The sequence below is a fragment of the Leopardus geoffroyi genome, chromosome A3 (assembly GCF_018350155.1).
Source record: "Leopardus geoffroyi isolate Oge1 chromosome A3, O.geoffroyi_Oge1_pat1.0, whole genome shotgun sequence".
In the NCBI taxonomy this organism is placed as follows: domain Eukaryota; kingdom Metazoa; phylum Chordata; class Mammalia; order Carnivora; family Felidae; genus Leopardus; species Leopardus geoffroyi.
The window spans coordinates 119,370,471-119,391,162 of NC_059336.1; the positions used below are offsets into that span (position 1 = coordinate 119,370,471).

General features: G+C 56.5%; 1 protein-coding gene and 1 long non-coding RNA gene across 2 annotated transcripts in view; one reads left to right on the top strand and one right to left on the bottom strand.

Annotated features, from left to right (window-relative positions):
* Window positions 1-20,692, top strand: part of OTOF (otoferlin) — a 94,741-nt gene that overhangs the window by 57,427 nt on the left and 16,622 nt on the right. Inside the window, 17 exon segments of the mRNA XM_045447465.1 lie at window positions 4,041-4,172; window positions 7,730-7,792; window positions 8,180-8,264; window positions 10,825-10,984; window positions 11,343-11,529; window positions 13,452-13,638; window positions 15,603-15,826; window positions 16,282-16,390; window positions 16,904-17,084; window positions 17,203-17,323; window positions 17,911-18,011; window positions 18,138-18,228; window positions 18,382-18,498; window positions 18,837-18,989; window positions 19,367-19,556; window positions 19,637-19,761; window positions 20,111-20,245. Of these exon segments, the coding sequence (XP_045303421.1) occupies window positions 4,041-4,172; window positions 7,730-7,792; window positions 8,180-8,264; window positions 10,825-10,984; window positions 11,343-11,529; window positions 13,452-13,638; window positions 15,603-15,826; window positions 16,282-16,390; window positions 16,904-17,084; window positions 17,203-17,323; window positions 17,911-18,011; window positions 18,138-18,228; window positions 18,382-18,498; window positions 18,837-18,989; window positions 19,367-19,556; window positions 19,637-19,761; window positions 20,111-20,245 (2,361 nt within the window).
* Window positions 888-7,314, bottom strand: LOC123581403. The gene is made up of 3 exons (XR_006703725.1): window positions 4,874-7,314; window positions 1,922-2,011; window positions 888-1,243 (listed from the first exon to the last, which is right to left on the bottom strand). It is a non-coding gene; the product is annotated as an uncharacterized LOC123581403 (long non-coding RNA).

Below are 20,692 nucleotides of genomic sequence, written 5' to 3' on the forward strand. Positions count from 1 at the left end.
ATTTTCTGACAGACTCCTTCACATCTCAACTATAAGTATCGACACACTTGGACAGAGCACTCTGAGGGTACGAGCGTGGATTTATTCTTACTTCCAATAAATACAATGTAGAAAGCAAGAAAACCTACCAAAGGAATGTCACTCTCTGGAGAACTTGGCTTTGCCCAGTTAGAAAGACCTGAGAAAGCGCACCCAGCTGTGGGAGGAGAGGGACTTAGATGAACTCAGATCTGGGAAGGACCCCGAGGACTGGGAACAGGGAAAAGGCCATGGCATACCCATCCCCTTTGTTTCTTCTGGTTAGAATGTATGTAATGTGCAAACCCTTTCCTGATTATTGGCGTCTCCAAGGCGAGAAGCCACATTCTCATCCCAGCGAATATGCAGTTTCCCCCACCAGAGTGAGCAAATCTGAGCACTTCGCAGACATGTTCTCGGTGGGTCATGGGGTCCTGAATGTGTTCCCTGCCCTCTCTTCTGGGCGCCAAGACCTAATACATTCTCACCTCTGTATCATCTCCCTGCCACTGACCCTCAACCCCAGCCTCAACTGCAATATTGCACCCACTTCCTGTCTGATCTCCCCACCCTCATAATGCCTCCTCCACTCCAACCTCTATGCCACCACTGGACTGATCTTCTCAAAATGCATATCTGGGGGCGCCTGGGTGGCGCAGTCGGTTAAGCGTCCGACTTCAGCCAGGTCACGATCTCGCGGTCCGTGAGTTCGAGCCCCGCGTCGGGCTCTGGGCTGATGGCTCAGAGCCTGGAGCCTGTTTCCAATTCTGTGTCTCCCTCTCTCTCTGCCCCTCCCCCGTTCATGCTCTGTCTCTCTCTGTCCCAAAAATAAATAAACGTTGAAAAAAAAAAATTAAAAAAAAAAAATGCATATCTGGTCATGTCCCATCTTAGCCATCTGGAGATGAGAAAAGGCAAAGGGTGTTTCAGGAGGGCGGCTCTCACGGGCCTGCCACCTGCTGTCTCCAGCTCCCCGCCGATGTTCTTGTGGCACAATCGGATCCCTTGGAAGCAGGTCACAGAGCACCGTGACTCTTGGGTTCTTCCAGGACAGAGGTATAGGTTTACAGTCAGCACTGTTCCTTGTGACGGCCTCATGAAGCCACCTGGGGATTAGGCCCCTTATCTTGGAAGGAGAGGGCTGAATAGGCGATTACCAAGAGTCTCCCCGATCAGCTGACCAGTCAGGCCCTTCATGGGTCTATTTGCCTTCTCATCTTCTACCCTGGAAAAATCAAGTCCTCTGCCGATGATTGGAGAATGGAAGGAAAGGATGGCCAATCCCCTCCCTCAAAATTTGTTTTATTTGTTTTATTTATTTTTAATTAATTAATTTTTAACTTACATCCAAGTTAGTTAGCATCTAGTGCAACAATGATTTCAGGAGTAGGTTCCTTGATGGCCCTGACCCATTTAGCCCATCCCGCCTCCCACCACCCCTCCCGTAACCCTCAGTTTGTTCTCCATATTTATGAGCCTCTTCTGTTTTGTCCCCCTCCCTGTTTTTATATTATTTTTGTGTCCCTTCCCTTACGGTCATCTGTTTTGTCTCTTAAAGTCCTCGTATGAGTGAAGTCGTATGACATTTGTCTTTGTCTGACTGACTAATTCAAAATTTGTTTTAAATTTCAAGTCCAAGTGACATATGCCCCTCCCCCCCCCATAGAGCCCCAGGTGGGGGATGGGGATGCAGCAGGAATAACACTCCCCTCCCCCACCAACACCACGCAGTAACCTCAATGGTTTCAGGGTTCCCTGCAGGGCCACCCCTCAGCTACAAAAGAGCACCTTCTGGAGGCCTTCTTTTCCCACGCCCCCACCCTTTGCTCCTTTCAACCCTCTGCCCTCCTCCCCTCCCCACCCTTTCCCTCCCGGTGTCAGAGCTCCAACCAGGGTTGCTCACCATTGTTGGCTCTACTCAGTGGAAGAAGGTGGAAACTTTGGGTCCTGAGAAGGAGGAGAGGGCAAAAACACTGGCATCACGCCTGGGCCTCTGGATAAAAACCATAAAAACTAACCAACTGCTCACATTTGGAAGGTTAATCTCTTGATGGCATATCTTACTGCCTTATTATGCCAAAACTGTCTACTTTCCAGTCTTGAGTTACAGAAAGTGTTTTTATTTTTTAATGGAGGGGGTTAATTGTGGGAAAATCTAATGAGATTTTTTTTAAGCCTTTGGCATACAAACTTTCATAGAGGTTAAAACCCTATAAACTACTGTGCAAGGATATTCCAGAAGGACTTGTAGTGCCTGCCTACTCTCTTCACAGGCAACTTCCCAGAGCTAAGTTGATTAGCTATATTTCCTTTTTAGCTCCCTGAAGAAATGGTAATTATTAAACTTCTCCAGAGCTCTGGAGTCTGAGCTTCATTGCCTTTGGCACTTTAAGTTCCAAATAGAAACGCTTACTTTCGTAGTTCAAGTGTTGCTTCAATTAGTAAATATTCAGTCTCCAGTTCTGTAGACTTTCTTGGCAATGTTCTCATTGGCACTGAAGTTTTTATTTTTCTTAACATCGTTAGTTTTGATGTGTGGATTCTTCTTGGCCCTTGGAATATTTACAAGACTTTGATGGATACAGTGGATGATCATTTTCATGGTTACAGTTTTTTTTTTATGAAACGGGAACGTGATTTTCTTCAGTAAAATCGTATTTAGAAGTTGCATCGAAGCACAACGATTGAAATACCAAATCTCCAAGATGAGAAGTATAAAAAGTAAGGCCCACAGTTTCACTGGAGGAATGAGCTGAGGTAAATGCTAACGCTAGCTTAGCACAGGCTGTTTTGTTGAAACGCAAGTTCGAGAGAGTCACACGGAACAATCGTAAGCATCTGCAGGACCCTACCTATTTGGGAGACTTTGAGAAGCCATTTATAACAATAGCTCATATTTTCTAGAACTTGTTTATGAGGCACTGTGACACACATTATCTCATTTAACCTTCACCCAACTTTGTGGACGGATGGTGTTTCCACTTAGAGCTCACTCTGTGAGCCTGCACAGGTGCGTCCTCTCACCCTTGGTCACGTATAAGGTCTGGGGCTGAATGCCAGCCCAGCCAACCCAAACCTGTGCCTCTTTCTATTTTGTCCTGGCCACCCCAATGGGGACTGACACCTCCAAATCCAAAGCAAGAACTGATGGCTTAAAATGAAGGTTCAGGGGGCACCTAGGTGACTCAGTCGGTGAAGCGTCCGACTCCTGACTTTAGTTCGGGTCATGATCTCACAATTCGTGAGATCAAGGCCCACATCAGGCTCTGCACAAACAGTGCAGAACATGAACATTTGTTGAATGAATGAACAACTTAAAAAGGGCTTCCCAGCATACACGTAAGATTCCAGGGAGCTGGACACCCCCTGAAAAGACACAGAACCCACAAAACACACAGCATCAAGCCAGCAAAGGTGGCTCAGGTTCCCAAAAAGATTAAACAAAAGGGGGAAGCCAGGAATGTGGAAAGGGGGTGTGGGGGGGTGGAATTCCAGAAACACGAAGCACTCTCAGAGGCCTGCAATCTTAAAATGAGAGATGCTGGGGCAGAAAATTAAAGGCACATCAATGAAGACATAGAAAGCTTAATCCCTGAGTGCATGAAACCCAGGGAGTGGTTTGCAGCCTTCTAGGCGGTGGAGCCCTGGAAGCTGGGGGAACACTTGAAATCCCTGCGAGCTTTGAAAATACTGATGCCTGGCCCCCCTGCCCAAGGTTGGATTGGGCCGGCCTGGAGTTTGGCAGGGACACCAGAGACCCTGGTTTTTAACCAGCGCCTTTCTCCTCCCCGCTGGTAACTGCAACACACACTTCCAGCTTATCCAGCCCACGCCCTTCCTTATAAATGAAGACACTGAGGCTTAGTGGGGAAAAGAGCCCGGGATCCGCAGCAGATTAGAGACAGTGCTCGGGCTGGAACCCAAGTCCGTTGTTGGCTCCCTGCTCCTGGGCCCCGACTCCAGGAGGACGAGTGGCAAGGCTCACGCGGCTTACCTCTGGCCTCCCCCTCTCCCGCCCGAAGGTCAGCATCACTGTGATTGAGGCTCGGCAGCTCGTGGGCTTGAACATGGACCCCGTGGTGTGCGTGGAGGTGGGCGACGACAAGAAGTACACATCCATGAAGGAGTCCACTAACTGCCCCTACTACAATGAGGTCAGTGCCCTGTGGCCCTGGGTGGGGGGATGAGACTTCCCTAAATGTAGCAGGAGGCTGGGCTCCAGCCACCGGCCCCCCCCACCCAAGGCCCACTAGGAGCAGCTGGGAGTCAAGGGGCACGAAGGGCTACCAGCAAGGGGGACCGTGGCCAGTGCTGTTACAACTCATTAAGCCCATTTTACACGAGGGGACATTGAAGGTCCTGAAGAAAGTCCTTGCTCAGATGCTAAGGGCCAGAGCCACCCTGTCTGCCGGGCTGCCTCCATGGTGCCTGAACCTCTGTGGGGATCCTCCCAGAGCACTGGCCTTGACTCTTAGGGCATGAGAGAGAAAAAGCCCACAGGCCCGCACGGCTGGGACACCAGTGCTCAGGAAATCCCCAGCCCCCAGCCCCATGTAACGACCTTCCCAGGAGTCAGGAAATTTCGCCTCCACATCTCTGATCTTACATCAGGGCACATCCCTCACTGGAAAAGCCTCCAACGTAGATAAGAGTCTGCTTTCCCTTAATGGATACGGAGACAGGTGCCCCTGGCCTTCCATGGTTATTTGATGTGGCAAAGCCACGTTTGGCTGACTCAGGGGCTCACCTCGCACCCGCCCCGCACACCTCGTGTTTCGTCCAGCTTGCTTCCTCCGTCCCAAGAAAACAGAGCTGCTCGCCCCACTCTGTGTGCCCCCAGCAAACTCCTACTCACCCTCCAGAGCCCAGGCCAGGCGTCCTTGCCACGGAGAGGTCCCCCTTGCACTCTCTGGGTCAGAAGTCAATGCACTTCGTTTTCTGTGGCAATAACGTCTCTGAATTGCGGTTGGTCCTTCGTGTCTCTGTCCCTGGTGGACTGGAGGCTCCCGGTCTCCTGCATCACTGTGGCCCAGCCCAGAGCCTGGCGTGTCCCTGGAAGTGTTGGGTAACACTTTGCAGAAGGTTACTCCCTCCCCGCCCCCCCTCCCCCCAGCCCCCCCGCCCCCCAGGAGAGAACCAAACATTGCTGAGTATGTGATGCGCTTCAAGCCCATGCCTGGCAACGCGGGGGCCGCAAAGATGACAGTTTTTGCCCGAACAGGCCACCGCCTACTTCTAGCCTAGAAACAGTTGCCCAGACCCCATGTTTATACGCACCAAGACTATTCCTTCCGCTCACGTGAATCTTAAATTTGTTCTCCATCGCGTTTGTTCTTTTTCACAAACCCAGGTAGCTCTGATTTAATTTGTTTCCTCTAAACCAAGGTTTCTCAAACTCATCACTGTGGACATTCGGGGCCGGTTTTTGGTATAAGGGGCTGGACTGTGAATGGTGGGATGTCGAGCGGCATCCCTGGCTCCTACCCACTCGATGCCAGTGGCAACCCCCACCGGTCTCCGAGCCTTGCCAAATGTCCCGCCCCATCGCCCCGGTTGAGAACCACCACTGCAAATGATCTTCCCGTGATTCCTCCTGGTCCCAAAGTGGGGCTTTCTTTTCTTTTGCTTCTTGTCCTATGCCATGTTCCTCTTCGTTGAAAAATGTCCCTGGTCCCGGGGGTGTACTACTTCTGGCTAATTCTCCGAGTTGGCAGGAAGCTTCCTTTGACTCCACTGAACGCAAGGGAGGGAAGATGAGAACAATCAGCACGACTTAGCAGACTTCTAGGTGGTTAGACAAGGGAAATATGCTCGGGAAACACAGGGAATATGACCACAAGACCACTCCGAGAGTGCAAAATTCTGGTTCTAGCTTGGCTAGCTCGCTCTGCTGGGGCTGACACAGCTCTGAGACAGCTGGCCTAGCCTTCGCCTCCTGCCCAGCTCGAGACCTGTCTTCATGTGGAGGGAGGCTCACGGCCGTTGCCCTCCTAGAACAGCCTGACTGTTCAAGACCAGGCCAAGACCCCTTCTCCGTGGGCACATCTGGTCCAAGTCACTGGCATCTCCCACCTCTCCCCTCTGCCCTAGATTCTTCTCTTTCTTCTTTCCATAGAATCTAGCATTACCCAGTCCACGCAGCGCCCCCAACTCTGCCTTCACTTTTCCCTCAGCTCCTCCTTTGCCTATAAGGTGTTCTACTCTTGAATATTCTCTCCGAGTACAACTAGGGGAAACCCCACTGCTCAGGGACAGGAACTAGAAGTCTGTCTGTCTATCCACCCACCCGCCCCTCCATCTAGCCATGTCTTTCCCAATCCCACGTACTTCCTAGGGACCGCCCCTTTCTGTCCTCACACTCACAGTCCAACTATGTGGGCTGTCCCCACTGCCTCTCGTCCCAGTCATGCCTCGATCTCTGCCCCCTGGCTTCACTGAAACTGTCCTCCTCTGAGTCACCAAAGACCATGTGGTCCCTAAGCATAAGTCCACGTGCCTCTCTCTTGAGTGCCCAGCCCCTTCCATCCTCTCCACGACCCATCCCCCCTCCCCCGCCCTGGGGGCCTCTCTGTTCCTTTCCCCTTCTTTCCAGCCCTTCCCCCACTGCCTTTCCTGACATGCTTCCTGTGCCCTCTGCTGCTTCTTGGAGCCCTGCCCTGGACCGGTCCCTTCCCGTTCTCTCCTTGGGTACCGCCCCCAGCCCCAAGGCGTCAGTTGTCACCTGCGTGTCTAGATCTCCACCCACGTCTCCAGAGCTTCAGTGCCCCCGGCCAGTGCCACCCGGACATGTTGCGTCACACACAGCAGTTGGCGTGTACGGGGCACTGACCACGTGCACTCATGGGTTGAACGCTTAACAAGGGTCAGCTCGTTCAGACTTCACGACCAGGCCTCCAAACCCGCCCCCCCCCCCCCTGCTTTGATGGTGCCCCTGGGGCAGTTCAACACAGCAGCCCCGAGCACTATCCCAGGGTGGTAAACTGAGACCCAGGGAGGAAGCGATCGGCCTAACAGTAAAAACTCGGTCGGTCTGGTTCTAAAGGCAGCGCTCTTACCCACAGTGCTCTAGCGTGAGTCCCCAGAAGCCAGGAACAGACTCTCCTTAGACATTGACCCGAAGCCTGTTGGCAACGTTTCTTCCTTGTCTCTGCCCACACATTCACCAAAGCAGTGGTCCCTCTGTGCGCTGCCCCTCACTCTCGTTCCTGGCACCTGCACACCAAGGCCAGGAGAAATGGGGCAGGGGGTGAGTGGCAGCTCCCAGCTCAGGGAGGCAGTTCACACCCACCACATTTTACATTTACAGCAAATTAGGTGCCTTCACAGCCTTATTTTACATTTCAACGCCGCTGAAATCAGGACAGACCTTCTAGGCAGTAGAGCACCGTGGCTTAAAGGCACTGTGTTGCCTGTATTAACTGCACGGTATCTTGTGGTATCTTACCGAGGCTCTGAGCTGGGTGTCGTTACCCCCATTTCACAGCTCAGGAGACAGATTCAGACAGGGTGCCGCCCAAAACCACACAGCTCCCACCTGCCGCGGGGTCAGAGGGGACCAGTGGCGACCACCGCTGCTCGCCTGAACTTCGGGGCTCAGGGGAAATGACCAGAGTACGAACGGGCGCTGCTAGGAGGGAGGGACTCATCACTGCCCTAGGCCGTTAGCCGCTGTCCGCTGGGTGAGAGCAGCTCTGGGTCCTTCCCCCTCTAGTACTTCGTCTTCGACTTCCACGTCTCTCCGGACGTCATGTTCGACAAGATCATCAAGATCTCGGTGAGTGGGGAGCCACTAGCTCAAACTGCACCTTCGTGTGCCCTCCAAAAGGGCACCCCTCCGGGCAGACCAACCGTTAAAAGGCAGCCCCGTGCCCAGACACACAGCCAGGCTGATTTGGGCCCCTGTCACCTGTTTAGCCAGGTGCCTCTGTATAGGGTCTGACCTAGTGACCCGTACCTGGCAGTCAGCAAAAATGAGGGCAGGAGAGATTGATGCTGAGCCTCAGCGAGCCGTCCCTGCCCTGCCAAATGCCCTCCCGCTTCACCGAAAGGCTCCATGGCCCAGAAAGACAGGTGGTGCCACCATCAGACCACCTCACCCCTACCCCGCGGAAAGCCTCAGCCCTGCCCCACCTGACTGGGGGCTGGTGGTTCTGCCCGGAAGGTGATTCACTCCAAGAACCTGCTGCGAAGCGGTACCCTGGTGGGGTCCTTCAAGATGGATGTGGGAACTGTGTACGCCCAGCCTGGTGAGTATCTGTGCCCACAGCTCAGCAAGTGTGGCACTCGCCGTCTTTCCCGCCCTGGTGATCCCTGGGCCAAGCCTGGCCAGGACCATAAAGTCAGTGTGAGGCCACTGGGGGGCGTGGCATGATGGGGTGCTGCACCCGGCCGCCGTGACTACCTGTGTTCAGGCTGCCGGATTCACAGGAGCCCCGCAGGGTAAGGGCATCACCCCCTTTTTTTGACCTGAGGGGCCCAGGGCTCAGAGAAGCGCTGGGGCTTCCCCCCAGTCACCCAGTCGGTCTGGGGCGAAATCAGGCTGTGTGACTCCAGACACCCACGGAGCCACACCGTCCTCCCCACACATGCAGTGTGGTGGCTTCCGAGGGATGCAGGGCCCGCTGACCATCCATCGAGGGACCCGGGCCTCCTGAGAACAGCCACGAGGGGCTGTGGTGACTAGTAGCATTGTGGGTCCCCGCGGGCCGACACTGGATGCGGTTGGTGAGGGAACCCTGAGGGGTGGCCCAGAAGACTCATGAGGCATGGGCCGGGCAGGGGAGGTGCCCTCAGCCTGCCAGATGATGATGACTAACTGAGCACACGGCCAGCTCGGGAACCACGGGCATCCAAGCCAGCACTGGGCCCCAGCCCGTGTCCCTGAAGTGAACCCACCACTCAGGAGGCAATAATGACTCCACTGGGCCCTTGGACAGGGACAATACAATGTCACCCAGAGTGTCATATTTGACCCTCACGAAACAGGGAGGTAGGCATCAGCGTTCCTTCCCATTTTACAGATGAGGCAAGGTGCCACTAAACTATTAAGTTAAATAAATTGGCGATTTCTTCCTGTTCGACCTCGTAGACATTCGGCTGGTGCACGCTCTGTGACTTAGACTAGGGAATCGGAGCCCAGACCCAAGGTGATACACACAAACATCACAAAATCATAGAACACTCAACCTGCAAGAGACCTGGAAACATCTAGTCCAGCTTTTCTATGAAGATGAAGAAACTGAGGCCCAGGGTACTGAAGAGACTTGCCCGGAGCCTCCTGGGAGTAGAACCTGGTCTCCCGGCTTCCAGGCCAGCCTTTTCCACTGCCACACACACGCCGTGGTCCTCAGCAGAGGGTGGCCCCGGTGACCATTAGCGCTGTAGGGAGCAGGGAAGAGGGCCAGTCTCGATCTGGTGCCTCCCGGGGAAGCAGTCCCCGCTGTGGGCCGTGGGCTGGCGTGACACTGGCATCCTTGAGGAGGCATCCCACCGCCGTACCGGTAGCAGGGGTTTGGAGCGTGAGTGAGGAGCCTGACGTGGGCCCCTGGGCTTCCCGGCGGTAGAGTTCTGGTGAGGGAACCACCGCCACTCAGGGAGCACCTGTTAAGTGCCAGGCACACGGCTATTGCACACCATCCCAGCGGGCCTACCCCCCACGGCCCCGTGTAGACATCATCACTGCGTTTCACCGGCAGGAAAACAGGCTCAGCAAGCTTACATAGCGGGTCCAGGGAAAGGAAAAGAATGCGAACCCAGGCCCAGGGGGGGCCCAAAGTCCAGGCTCTCTGCTAGGGTAACCCACCGCCAGATTTGCTGCTTCTCCTGAATCTGTTCCTGAGCCTGGTACCCTTCAGAGGAGACTGAAGTCACATGGTCCCTTCAGCTGGGGCACTGATGTCTGCACTCTGATGGCCTCTGTTTTGGCCTGACCTCCCCGATGAGTCCCTGGTCGCTGACCCAGCCACGGAGTCGTTGGAAGCACGATGCCAGGGGCACGGGACTCCTGGGTGCTGCTGGGAGTCAGTGGTAGCAGGATCTTATGGAGCTGGTAGGCTTTCCCGGGGACCGGGGCCTGTTTTCACCCTGGCAGGACCACATTTGCGCCATCAGATGCAGCCTCGGGACACTGCTCAGTCACCACTGCTCCCTGCTGGAGATGAGGAAGGGTCGTACGAGGCCACGCCCATCCTCTGGTACCTCGTAGAGGAGGCCTGGAGTGCTTGCAACCTCCCAGCCCAACAAGCCTTCCCTGGCGGGTGTCAGAGAAGTTCGAATGGGGGAAGGGTAGGAAGGAGCCATTCCAAGCTCAGAGAACCGCAGCTATAAAGGCAGAGGGGTATGAAGAGCGCCTCGAATTGTTCAGAGAGGAGAAAGCAGCCGGGCCCCGCAGGAGCACAGGGGCAGGGCAGGATGAGTGGGGTGAGCCAGGCAGGGCTGAATCGGGAGGCCCCACAGACCACGCCAAGGTCCGTGGTCTAGATACCCCAAGCACTGGCGAGCCCCAGATGGTTCGAAAGGAGGAGTGAGGGAGGGGAAGCCTCTCTGAAGTTTCTGTCCGGCAGCTGTGTGCCGGTTGTCCGCAGGGGTGGGCTAGGAGGGCTGCAGGCCAAGAAACCAGTCTGGAGGGTCTTCTCTTCAAAGACACCACACTCAGGGATGCGGGACCTTGTCCCAGCTGCTCGCCCCTCTGGGAGCCTCTGTCTCCTCCTGGCCATGCTGGGGACCGGGGGCCTAAAGACGCTCGGCCCCGCCGCTCTGCAGCTGTCCCAGGGCGGCAGGTGCAGTCCCCACCCCTCGCCACTGCAGAGCACCAGTTCCACCACAAGTGGGCCATCCTGTCGGACCCCGACGACATCTCCGCCGGGCTGAAGGGCTACGTGAAGTGTGACGTGGCCGTGGTGGGCAAGGGGGACAACATCAAGACGCCCCACAAGGCCAACGAGACAGACGAGGATGACATTGAAGGGTGAGGCTCCCATCCCGCCACAGCCCCTGGACACCTGACCTAATCCTTCCTTTCCCCAGCAGGAGACCCTGGGGAGGACTTGGCCCTCAGACCCCACCCCTCACTTCCCTCACCCCTGTCCTCGCCCACCCCCAGACAACCCAGCTCCTCCAAGAAAGACCGAGGGCAGGGCTGGTCTCGGCGTCTGCAGACTCTCCTCCCAGGAGAGGAAGGACTGAGGTGGTGGGGCATGGGGAAGGGGGGCCGGGGGGCCAGGAGTTCACGGAGATTGTTCCAGGCCCCAAAGGTCTGCCGACACCAGGGCAGGACCGGGGTGCCCAGGCCGGGCCACCACAGCCTTAGCTGTATATACTGGCAGGAACTTGCTGCTCCCCGAGGGGGTGCCCCCCGAACGCCAGTGGGCCCGGTTCTACGTGAAGATTTACCGAGCAGAAGGGCTGCCCCGTATGAACACCAGCCTCATGGCCAATGTGAAGAAGGCGTTCATCGGGGAGAACAAGGACCTGGTTGACCCCTACGTGCAAGTCTTCTTTGCCGGCCAGAAGGTACTGGGGTGCAGGATACAGGAAGCTGGGTTTGGGGTGAGAAGCGTTAGAGGTGCAGGATGATTGGGGGAGGGGTCTGGAGGAGGATGTGGGCAAAATCAGAAGCCAGGTGACGCCTTCGATCCCCTGGTGCACTGGAAGAGAGTGAGAGGTGAGGGGAGCTCCAGCTGAGAGGGGCTGGGGCCAAGGCCAGGTTGGGGGTCCTCCCTGCCTCTGTGTTCTAGACACCAAGAGCTAAGGCAGGAGCATTGAAAGAGAGGCTGGAATGGGGGAGAGCGCCTGCCGGATATAAGTACACACACACATACACACATGCCACACATACACATACACACATGCATACACATGCATATACACATACCACATATACATACACACATCCCCCCACATGCATACACGTATACCCCACACATGAATACACACATACACATACATACATGTGTGCACACACAGCACATATACACACATACATGCATACATACAAACACCATCCATACACACACATACACATACACACACCTCAGATGTACACATGCATACATACATACCACATGCCCCGTACACATACACACATCCCACACACGCATGCATACACACGCATATACACATACCACATATACATACACATATCCCACACATACACATACACACATGCACACATGCATATATATACCACATACACACATACACACATGCGTGCACACACATGTAGACATACCATATACACATACACAATCCCACATACACACATGCATACACACATGTACACATACCACATATGGGTACACACATGCCACACATACACATGCATACACGTGTATATGCACATCCCACACACACATACACACATGCACACACATGCGTATATACATACCATGTATACATACATAATCCCACATACACATACACACAAATACACACATCACACATACACACACATACACATATCACATACACACACCTCACATGTACACATGCATACACAGACCACACCTACACACATGAATACACACATACACATACATATGTGCACATACACATTGCACATATACAGACACCATGCATACACACGTACACATATATGCACACATATACACATATGATATACACATACACACACCCCAGATGTACACATGCATACACACATACCACATGCATATATACATAGCCCATATACATACATACAATACACATGGGCATGCATACACACGACGCATACACATGCATACCCATGCATATACACATACCACATATACATACACACATGCCACACATACACATACACACAAATATGCGCACATCACACATACACAGATGCATACACACACTCCACACATACACACATCCTACACGTACACATATGCATGCATACATAATGCACATACACATATGCATCCACACAGCCCACACATACACGCATGCATACACACATATATACATATCACACACACCCCACATGTACACATGTATACATACCCCACACACATGAATGCACACATACATACATGTGTGCACATACACACACCATTATATAATATACATGCACGTATACAGACACCACAATACACACATGCGTATACATACCACATACACATACATACACCCCACATGTACACATGCATACACACACCACACGTACACACAGGCATACACACATATCCACATACATACATACACATATACATATGCATACATACACAAACATGTACCCACACACCCCCACACATGCATATACACGTATACATGTGCACACATATGCACACCACATAGACACATACACTTGCACACATACACACACCACACATACATATACATATATGCATGCATGTGATATACACACACCACACATATGCGTACACGCGCGCACACACACACACACACACACACACACACAAACCCTAACCTTCGCTCCCTCCCACCAGGGCAAGACATCAGTACAGAAAAGCAGCTACGAGCCACTGTGGAATGAGCAGGTCGTCTTTACAGACCTGTTCCCCCCACTCTGCAAGCGCATGAAGGTGCAGATCCGAGATGCCGACAAGGTCAACGACGTGGCCATCGGCACCCACTTCATTGACCTGCGCAAGATTTCTAATGATGGAGACAAAGGTCAGCAGCAGGAGACTGGGTTAGAGGGGAGGGGACTGAACGGAAGGAGGGAGTAAGACCTCCCCCCTCACACCTCCACACCTCCACCATCTCACACCTCAGCCTGAAGGGCCTGGGCATCGTGAAGGCTTGGTCAGCAACCCCTGCCTCAAAGGAAAGTCATGGCTCAGGTCTGCACAGAGCTGACAGAGCCTGCCTGAGCCAGGCTGCTTGGGTTTGAACCCCAGCCCTGACAGTTAGTAGCTGTGTGATCTTTGAACTTGTTTTCCCATCTGTAAGATGAAAATAATTATGTGTGTATACATATAGGTTACATATATGTATGTGTGGACTGCTGCCATAGTCCCTATCTACAGACTTGTAGGGACTGACCCCTTCTAGGACCCAGGCACTGGGTACCAGGGAAATAGAGCAAGAGAAGTATCCATTCCTGTCCTCATGGTGTTCACTGGGGGCTAGAGAGGCGGATGTGCTACCAAATGCTCAAAACCTAAGGCCAAAGGCACAAAAGGCCACATATTATATGATTTCGTGTATACGAAATGTCCAGAATAGGCAAATCCGTAAAACCAGGAAGTAGGTTAGTGGTTGTGGGGGAGGGGAAGTGGGACTAACTGCGAATAGGTACAGGGTTTCTTGGGGGAAGGGGTGCAAGTGTTCTGGAATTAGGTGATGGTTGTACAACACGGTGAATATACTCAAAACCTCCAAAATGCACATTTTAGAACGGCGAACTTTCTATTATGTAAAGGATCACATTTTATTTTATTTTATTTTATTTATTTTTTTTTTTCAACGTTTATTTATTTTCGGGACAGAGAGAGACAGAGCATGAATGGGGGAGGGGCAGAGAGAGAGGGAAACACAGAATCGGAAACAGGCTCCAGGCTCTGAGCCATCAGCCCAGAGCCTGACGCGGGGCTCGAACTCACGGACCGCGAGATCGTGACCTGGCTGAAGTCGGACGCTTAACCGACTGCGCCACCCAGGCGCCCCAAGGATCACATTTTAAAATGGTGAATTTTATATCCTGTAAAGTATATCTTGATTTTTTTTAAATGGTATAATTTGGGGTTTTTTTTTTAATATGAAATCTATTGTCAAATTGGTTTCCATGCAACACCCAGTGCTCATCCCAACAGGTGCCCTCCTCGATGCCCATCACCCACCCCGCCACTCCCCATCAACCCTCAGTGTATTCTCAGTTTTTAAGAGTCTCTTATGCTTTGGCTCCCTCCCTCTCTAATTTTTTTTTTTCCCTTCTCCTCCCCCATGGTCTTCTGTTAAGTTTCTCAGGATCCACATAAGAGTGAAAACATATGGTATCTGTCTCGGTGTGACTTATCTCCCTTAGCGTAACACTCTCCAGTTCCATCCACGTTGCTACAAAAGGCTATAATTTGTTTTAAACCAGGCAGAACAAAAACCAAACCGACAAAGCACACGCAGCAGAACTGGACCCTGTGTCACACAGGAGACCACAAATTCCAACAAATGGGAGAAATTAGTTGGGCCGGCCTCCCCGGACAGAGGGGGGGATCTTCGGAGAGGAAGGGGGGAGGTCAGCGGAAGCGGGTGGGATGCCCGGTGAGGTGCCTATCTACACAGGCAGCAAAGGGCCAAAAGGCCACGCTGAGGAGTTTGAGACGAGCTGGCATCCGTCTTTCAAGTAGGCCGTGGGCAGCCCTGCTCCAGATGCCAGGAAGCAGGGAGCGTAACCCGGGGAAGTGCTCCTGGCCAGGGGGAAGGCCGCCCCAAGCCTGCCCTTGCACAGCAGACGCGAGCTCTCCCTGCAGCCTCCTGTTAGCCGCTCGCCGGCCCCGCAGGCTGTCTCTGGCCTCAGACATTTCACCGAGCAAGGCACGGGGTCCTCAGCTCTGCAACCAGGAGGTGCAGGCCGGAGCCCCCACAAGAGGTCCCACCACCCCGGGTGAGCCCCTTGTCCCTCTCCCCGTGGCCCACAGGCTTCCTGCCCACGCTGGGCCCGGCCTGGGTGAACATGTACGGCTCTACGCGCAACTACACGCTGCTGGACGAGCACCAGGACCTGAATGAGGGCCTGGGGGAGGGCGTGTCGTTCCGCGCCCGCCTCATGCTGGGCCTGGCGGTGGAGATCCTGGACACCTCCAATCCTGAGCTGACCAGCTCCACGGAGGTGCAGGTGGAGCAGGCCACGCCTGTCTCGGAGGTGAGGTCCCGGGGGCGGAGGGGAGGGGGGGCGCTGGGCTGTCCTCCAGAGCCCCCAGCTCAGCCCGCTTCCCGCCGTGGCAGCCTGGGCCTGGGCTCTGCCTGTGGCTGTCCTGTCTGCCTCAGAGGGCAAGACCCCATGACGAGGCCTCCTTCCCAGGGAAGCAGGAGCCCGCGCCCTGCTGGGGGCCTCTGTTCCTTCCTACTGCTTGTTCCTGACTCTGCCTGGAGGTCCCCAAATGGAGCCTCATCTCTGCCTCGTTCCTGGCCATGGTGGTCCTTGTCCAGGGATGTCCAGGCTGGAGGGCAAAAGAATTTGGGCCTCGGCACAATGGGGTGGGATGTCCCCCACCATCGGCCCACAAGGCCCGTCTGTAAAGTAGTAGGGAGAAGCCTGGCACCGGGCCCAACATCCTTGCTGAGGTTTGGGGATGGTTTGAACCACCTTCCCCACAGAGCTGCACGGGGAAAATGGAAGAATTCTTTCTATTCGGCGCCTTCCTAGAGGCCTCAATGATCGACCGGAAAAATGGAGACAAGCCGATCACGTTTGAGGTGACCATAGGTGAGTGCTGGGCTCACAGAGGGGTCTTCAGGCCTGGGAGCTGCTGGGTAGTGACCGCCAGGCCCTGCACCACAGGCGGGGGCAGGGGAGGGAAACTTTGACCGCTTCCCTTTGCACGTCCTGAAGCACCCACATAGTACCCAGTGTACCTACGCGAGGGCACACACCCGCCCACAGGGGTACCACCTGCAGGGCTGAGCTGTGTTCCGGACATGAGGAAGAAAGTCTTCCCTGCAGAAGGGAGAGGGGACAGAGTAGGAATACAGCCATGCCCGAAGCTGGACCTCGAGCTCAGCGGTCAGCAGGGCCGCTAGCAAGATCTTCGCAAGGGGCGGAGGACGTGGGCGCCTTCCCCCGGCTAGCGTTCTGTCGCGTCCCAGCAGGTAGACTCGTGGCACCCTCCCCACTCCCTGATTCACCTCTTCGCTCCCACAAACCGGAAGCAGTGGATCAGCTGGCAGGAGCCTGGGGGGAAAGGACTCTAGGCCCTCATCCGCTGCTTTCTGCCTCCAGGCAACTATGGGAATGAAGTTGATGGCCTGTCGCGGCCCCAGCGGCCTAGGCCCCGGAAGGAGCCTGGGGATGAGGAGGAAGTAGATCTGATCCAGAACTCCAGTGATGAAGATGCCGGTGAGGGTGGGGACCTGGCCTCGGTGTCCTCGACTCCGCCCATGCGGCCCCAGATCACCGACAGGTGAGCCAAGTGCATGGAAGGTCCTGAGAGGCCCTGCCTGCCACCTCCCGACTCTCATGGCCTGGCCCTCCCACCTCCGGGGGCCCCAGTCCTCAACCCCCCACCTCCTCCCACCCAGGAACTACTTCCATCTGCCCTACCTGGAGCGCAAGCCCTGCATCTACATCAAGAGCTGGTGGCCCGACCAGCGTCGCCGCCTCTACAACGCCAACATCATGGACCACATCGCGGACAAGCTGGTCAGGACCAGGCTGGGGGCGCGGGGTGCTTCGGAGGGCCTTGCCCAGCTTGGGAGCCTCCCCTGCAACACACAAGGCAGCCTGCCCAGCAGCTTGCCGTGGGGAGGGTGGGGGACAGGGGGTGAGGATCGCAGGAATAGCCTCAGCAGGACCTCTGTTCCTGTCCCTGCTCCCATGTCCCGGGAGTGGGCAGAGGGCCCAAGGGCTACCTGGAGTGGAGTCCAGAAGTCCTGGCCCATCCGGTCCTGGTGTCCCCTGGGGGCCGCTGGCCACTCCCTCTGTCTGTGGCCCGCACTGCCCTCCCACCCCCCATCTAGCCCTGAGTTCTGCCCAGTCCCAGCAAGTCCACCGGGACGACAGCCCCACAGCCCAGAGGGGGCTTCTTCCTTCTGGAAGAAACAGAACCTGGGGAATTGGTGGTTTCCGTAAAGTGGCAGGACCCTGGGGAAGGGGGCGGGGGAGCATGGCGCTAGTGAGAGGTCCCAGGTCGCTAGCCCCGCGGTCCCCTGATGCATGGGGGGAGACGTCTGGGGAGGCTGAGGTTGGGGGGCTGGGGCTCAGCATACACCCTCACTCTGGGGCCACAGGAAGAAGGCCTGAACGACGTGCAGGAGATGATAAAGACGGAGAAGTCCTATCCGGAGCGTCGCCTGCGGGGTGTCCTGGAGGAGCTCAGCTGTGGCTGCTAGTGAGACGGGAGGGTGGGGAGTAAGGGGCTGGAAGGGGGGGGGGGTGTCTGGGCAAGGAAGGAGGTATCTGCAGGCCCCCTGCTGGCCCGTGGGCTCCGCTGAGCCCTGCCCCCCTTGCCCCCCAGCCGCTTCCTCTCCCTCGCTGACAAGGACCAGGGCCACTCGTCCCGCACCAGGCTGGACAGGGAGCGCCTCAAGTCCTGCATGCGGGAGCTGGTGAGGACACACCGGGGCTGGGGGGGACGGTGCCGGAGGTGGTGGGGGGACATCTGTCTCCGAGGTCACGGCCACCAGGGCCAGCCCCCTCCACCGTGCAGCATGGCCTGAGCCCCACTCATAGCACCCCCCCCCCACCCCACACACACACAGGAGAGTATGGGGCAGCAGGCCAAGACCTTGCGGGCACAGGTGAAGCGGCACACGGTGCGGGACAAGCTGAGGCTGTGCCAGAATTTCCTGCAGAAACTGCGCTTCCTGGCAGATGAGGTGTGGCCCCCGTCAGCGCGCGGAGAGGGGGTGCCCGTCCCCTAAACTGGAGTGACTAGAGCGGAGAAGGGGTTGCTGCACAGGAAGGGGCTGGGCAGGACCACGGAGGAGGCCCCTCCTTCTCTGACAGCCCGCAGGGGACGGGGGTGGTGAACAAGCCCTTCGTCCTGTCGTGTGTTCTCTCCACTCCACCCGTGGGAGGGGAAGGAGGACCCGGCATCCGGGTCCCCTCTGCTCTGCAGACCCAGGCCTGGCCCTCTGAGGCAGAGATGCTGAGGGTCAGTCAGGCCCCGTGGCAGGACCCCTCCCTTAGCGGCCCCCCTCGCCCCTGACCCCAGCCTCAGCACAGCATCCCCGACGTCTTCATCTGGATGATGAACAACAACAAGCGCACCGCCTACGCCAGGGTGCCCTCCAAGGACCTGCTCTTCTCCATCGTTGAGGAGGAGCTGGGCAAGGACTGCGCCAAGGTCAAGACGCTCTTCCTCAAGGTGCCAGAAGGGGAGCAAGGCTTGGGGGGTGGGGGGGCAGGGGCGGGGCTAGGGGCCAGGGTTTGCATCTGGCTTCCTTCAAGGGATCAGCCTCCCCTTGGAGGGAGTGGGTCCCCAGCCCTGGGGCTGGCAGGCCTGAGCCCTCAAGTAGCAGGTGCTCAGAGAAGAGCTGGAGAGAACAGCAAGAGGGGGAGGGGGCAGCGCCTGGCCCGCCCCCCCCCCCCGCACTCTTCCCACCCCAGCCCCCCTCCCCCGCCCCCCCGTCCCGTGGGAGGGCTGTGGAGGGGCAGGGGCAGCTCTGACCAAGGCCTCTGCCAGGCCCCCCGCCCCTCCCTCACCCCACGGGGCCGGGCAGCTGACCCCACGCCCACCCCCAGCTGCCGGGCAAGCGGGGCTTCGGCTCCGTGGGCTGGACGGTGCAGGCCAAGCTGGAGCTCTACCTGTGGCTGGGCCTGAGCAAACAGCGCAAGGACTTCCTGTGCGGCCTGCCCTGCGGCTTCGAGGAGGTCAAGGCAGCCCAGGGCCTGGGCCTGCACGCCTTCCCGCCCATCAGCCTGGTCTACACCAGTGAGTGACGGCCCCTGGGCCTGGGCCGCCCCTGGCTCCCAGCCCCGGCTCCGGGAGCCTCAGCCTGCTCTACCCCACAGAGAAGCAGGCGTTCCAGCTCCGGGCCCACATGTACCAGGCTCGCAGCCTCTTCGCTGCCGACAGCAGCGGCCTCTCGGACCCCTTCGCCCGCGTCTTCTTCATCAACCAGAGTCAGTGCACGGAGGTGAGGGCCCGGGGCAGGAGGGAGTGGCTCTGCTCTGGAGTACTGGGGAGCCTGTGAGTGTGTGGGACCTGGAAGAACAGATCAGCCAGCACCCCAGATCCCTGGAGGACAGCCTCGCAGAGGTCTGCAGGCCCCCACCACACTGGTAAAGGCTTTAATTGTGGTTGCATCCACCACAGAGGAAAGGAAAGACATGGGGGTTGGGAGGGGTCCTGGGACCAACATGACACCCCTTTCCCTGGAGTCCCTGGAAGCTGTGGTGACTGGGGGTGACTCCTGCTCATGTATCTGCCCACACCCCCCCCCCCCCCCCACGCATTACCCACCGTCCCGCTGCCCGGTGCCGCAGGTGCTGAATGAGACCCTGTGCCCCACCTGGGACCAGATGCTGGTGTTCGACAACCTGGAGCTATATGGCGAAGCCCATGAGTTGCGGGATGACCCCCCCATCATCGTCATCGAAATCTACGACCAGGACACCATGGTACGGGTGGGCTCTGGAACCAGGGACCTACGCCTTCGTCCCTGCGTTGCACCTACCTCGACAGCCACCTCCGGCTGTCTGCACCCAGCACCAGGGTGCTTGCCGGGAAGCTGGGGTGGGGGCGGGTCAGCAGCCACGTGTCTCCTGCCCTGTCACTGCCGGCCAACCCCTTCCCGATGCCGTGGGCCGCCGGGATCTCAGGGAGGAGCTGGGCCAGGGTGTCCCTACCTCCTGCCACAGACCGGCCCAGCTCAGGCCCAGAATCGCCAGGACATCTGCCAGCAAGGCCTACTACCGCCAGCCTGCCCACGTCCCCGGGCCCCTCAGCCCCCTGCCCACACCTACTGCAGTCAGCAACGGCCCCATGGCTCTCCGGGGGAGCTCTGGAGTGGGCAAGCAAGGATTGAGGCGACCCCCGCAGAGCTGGGGAGCCACCGCTCCAGCTGC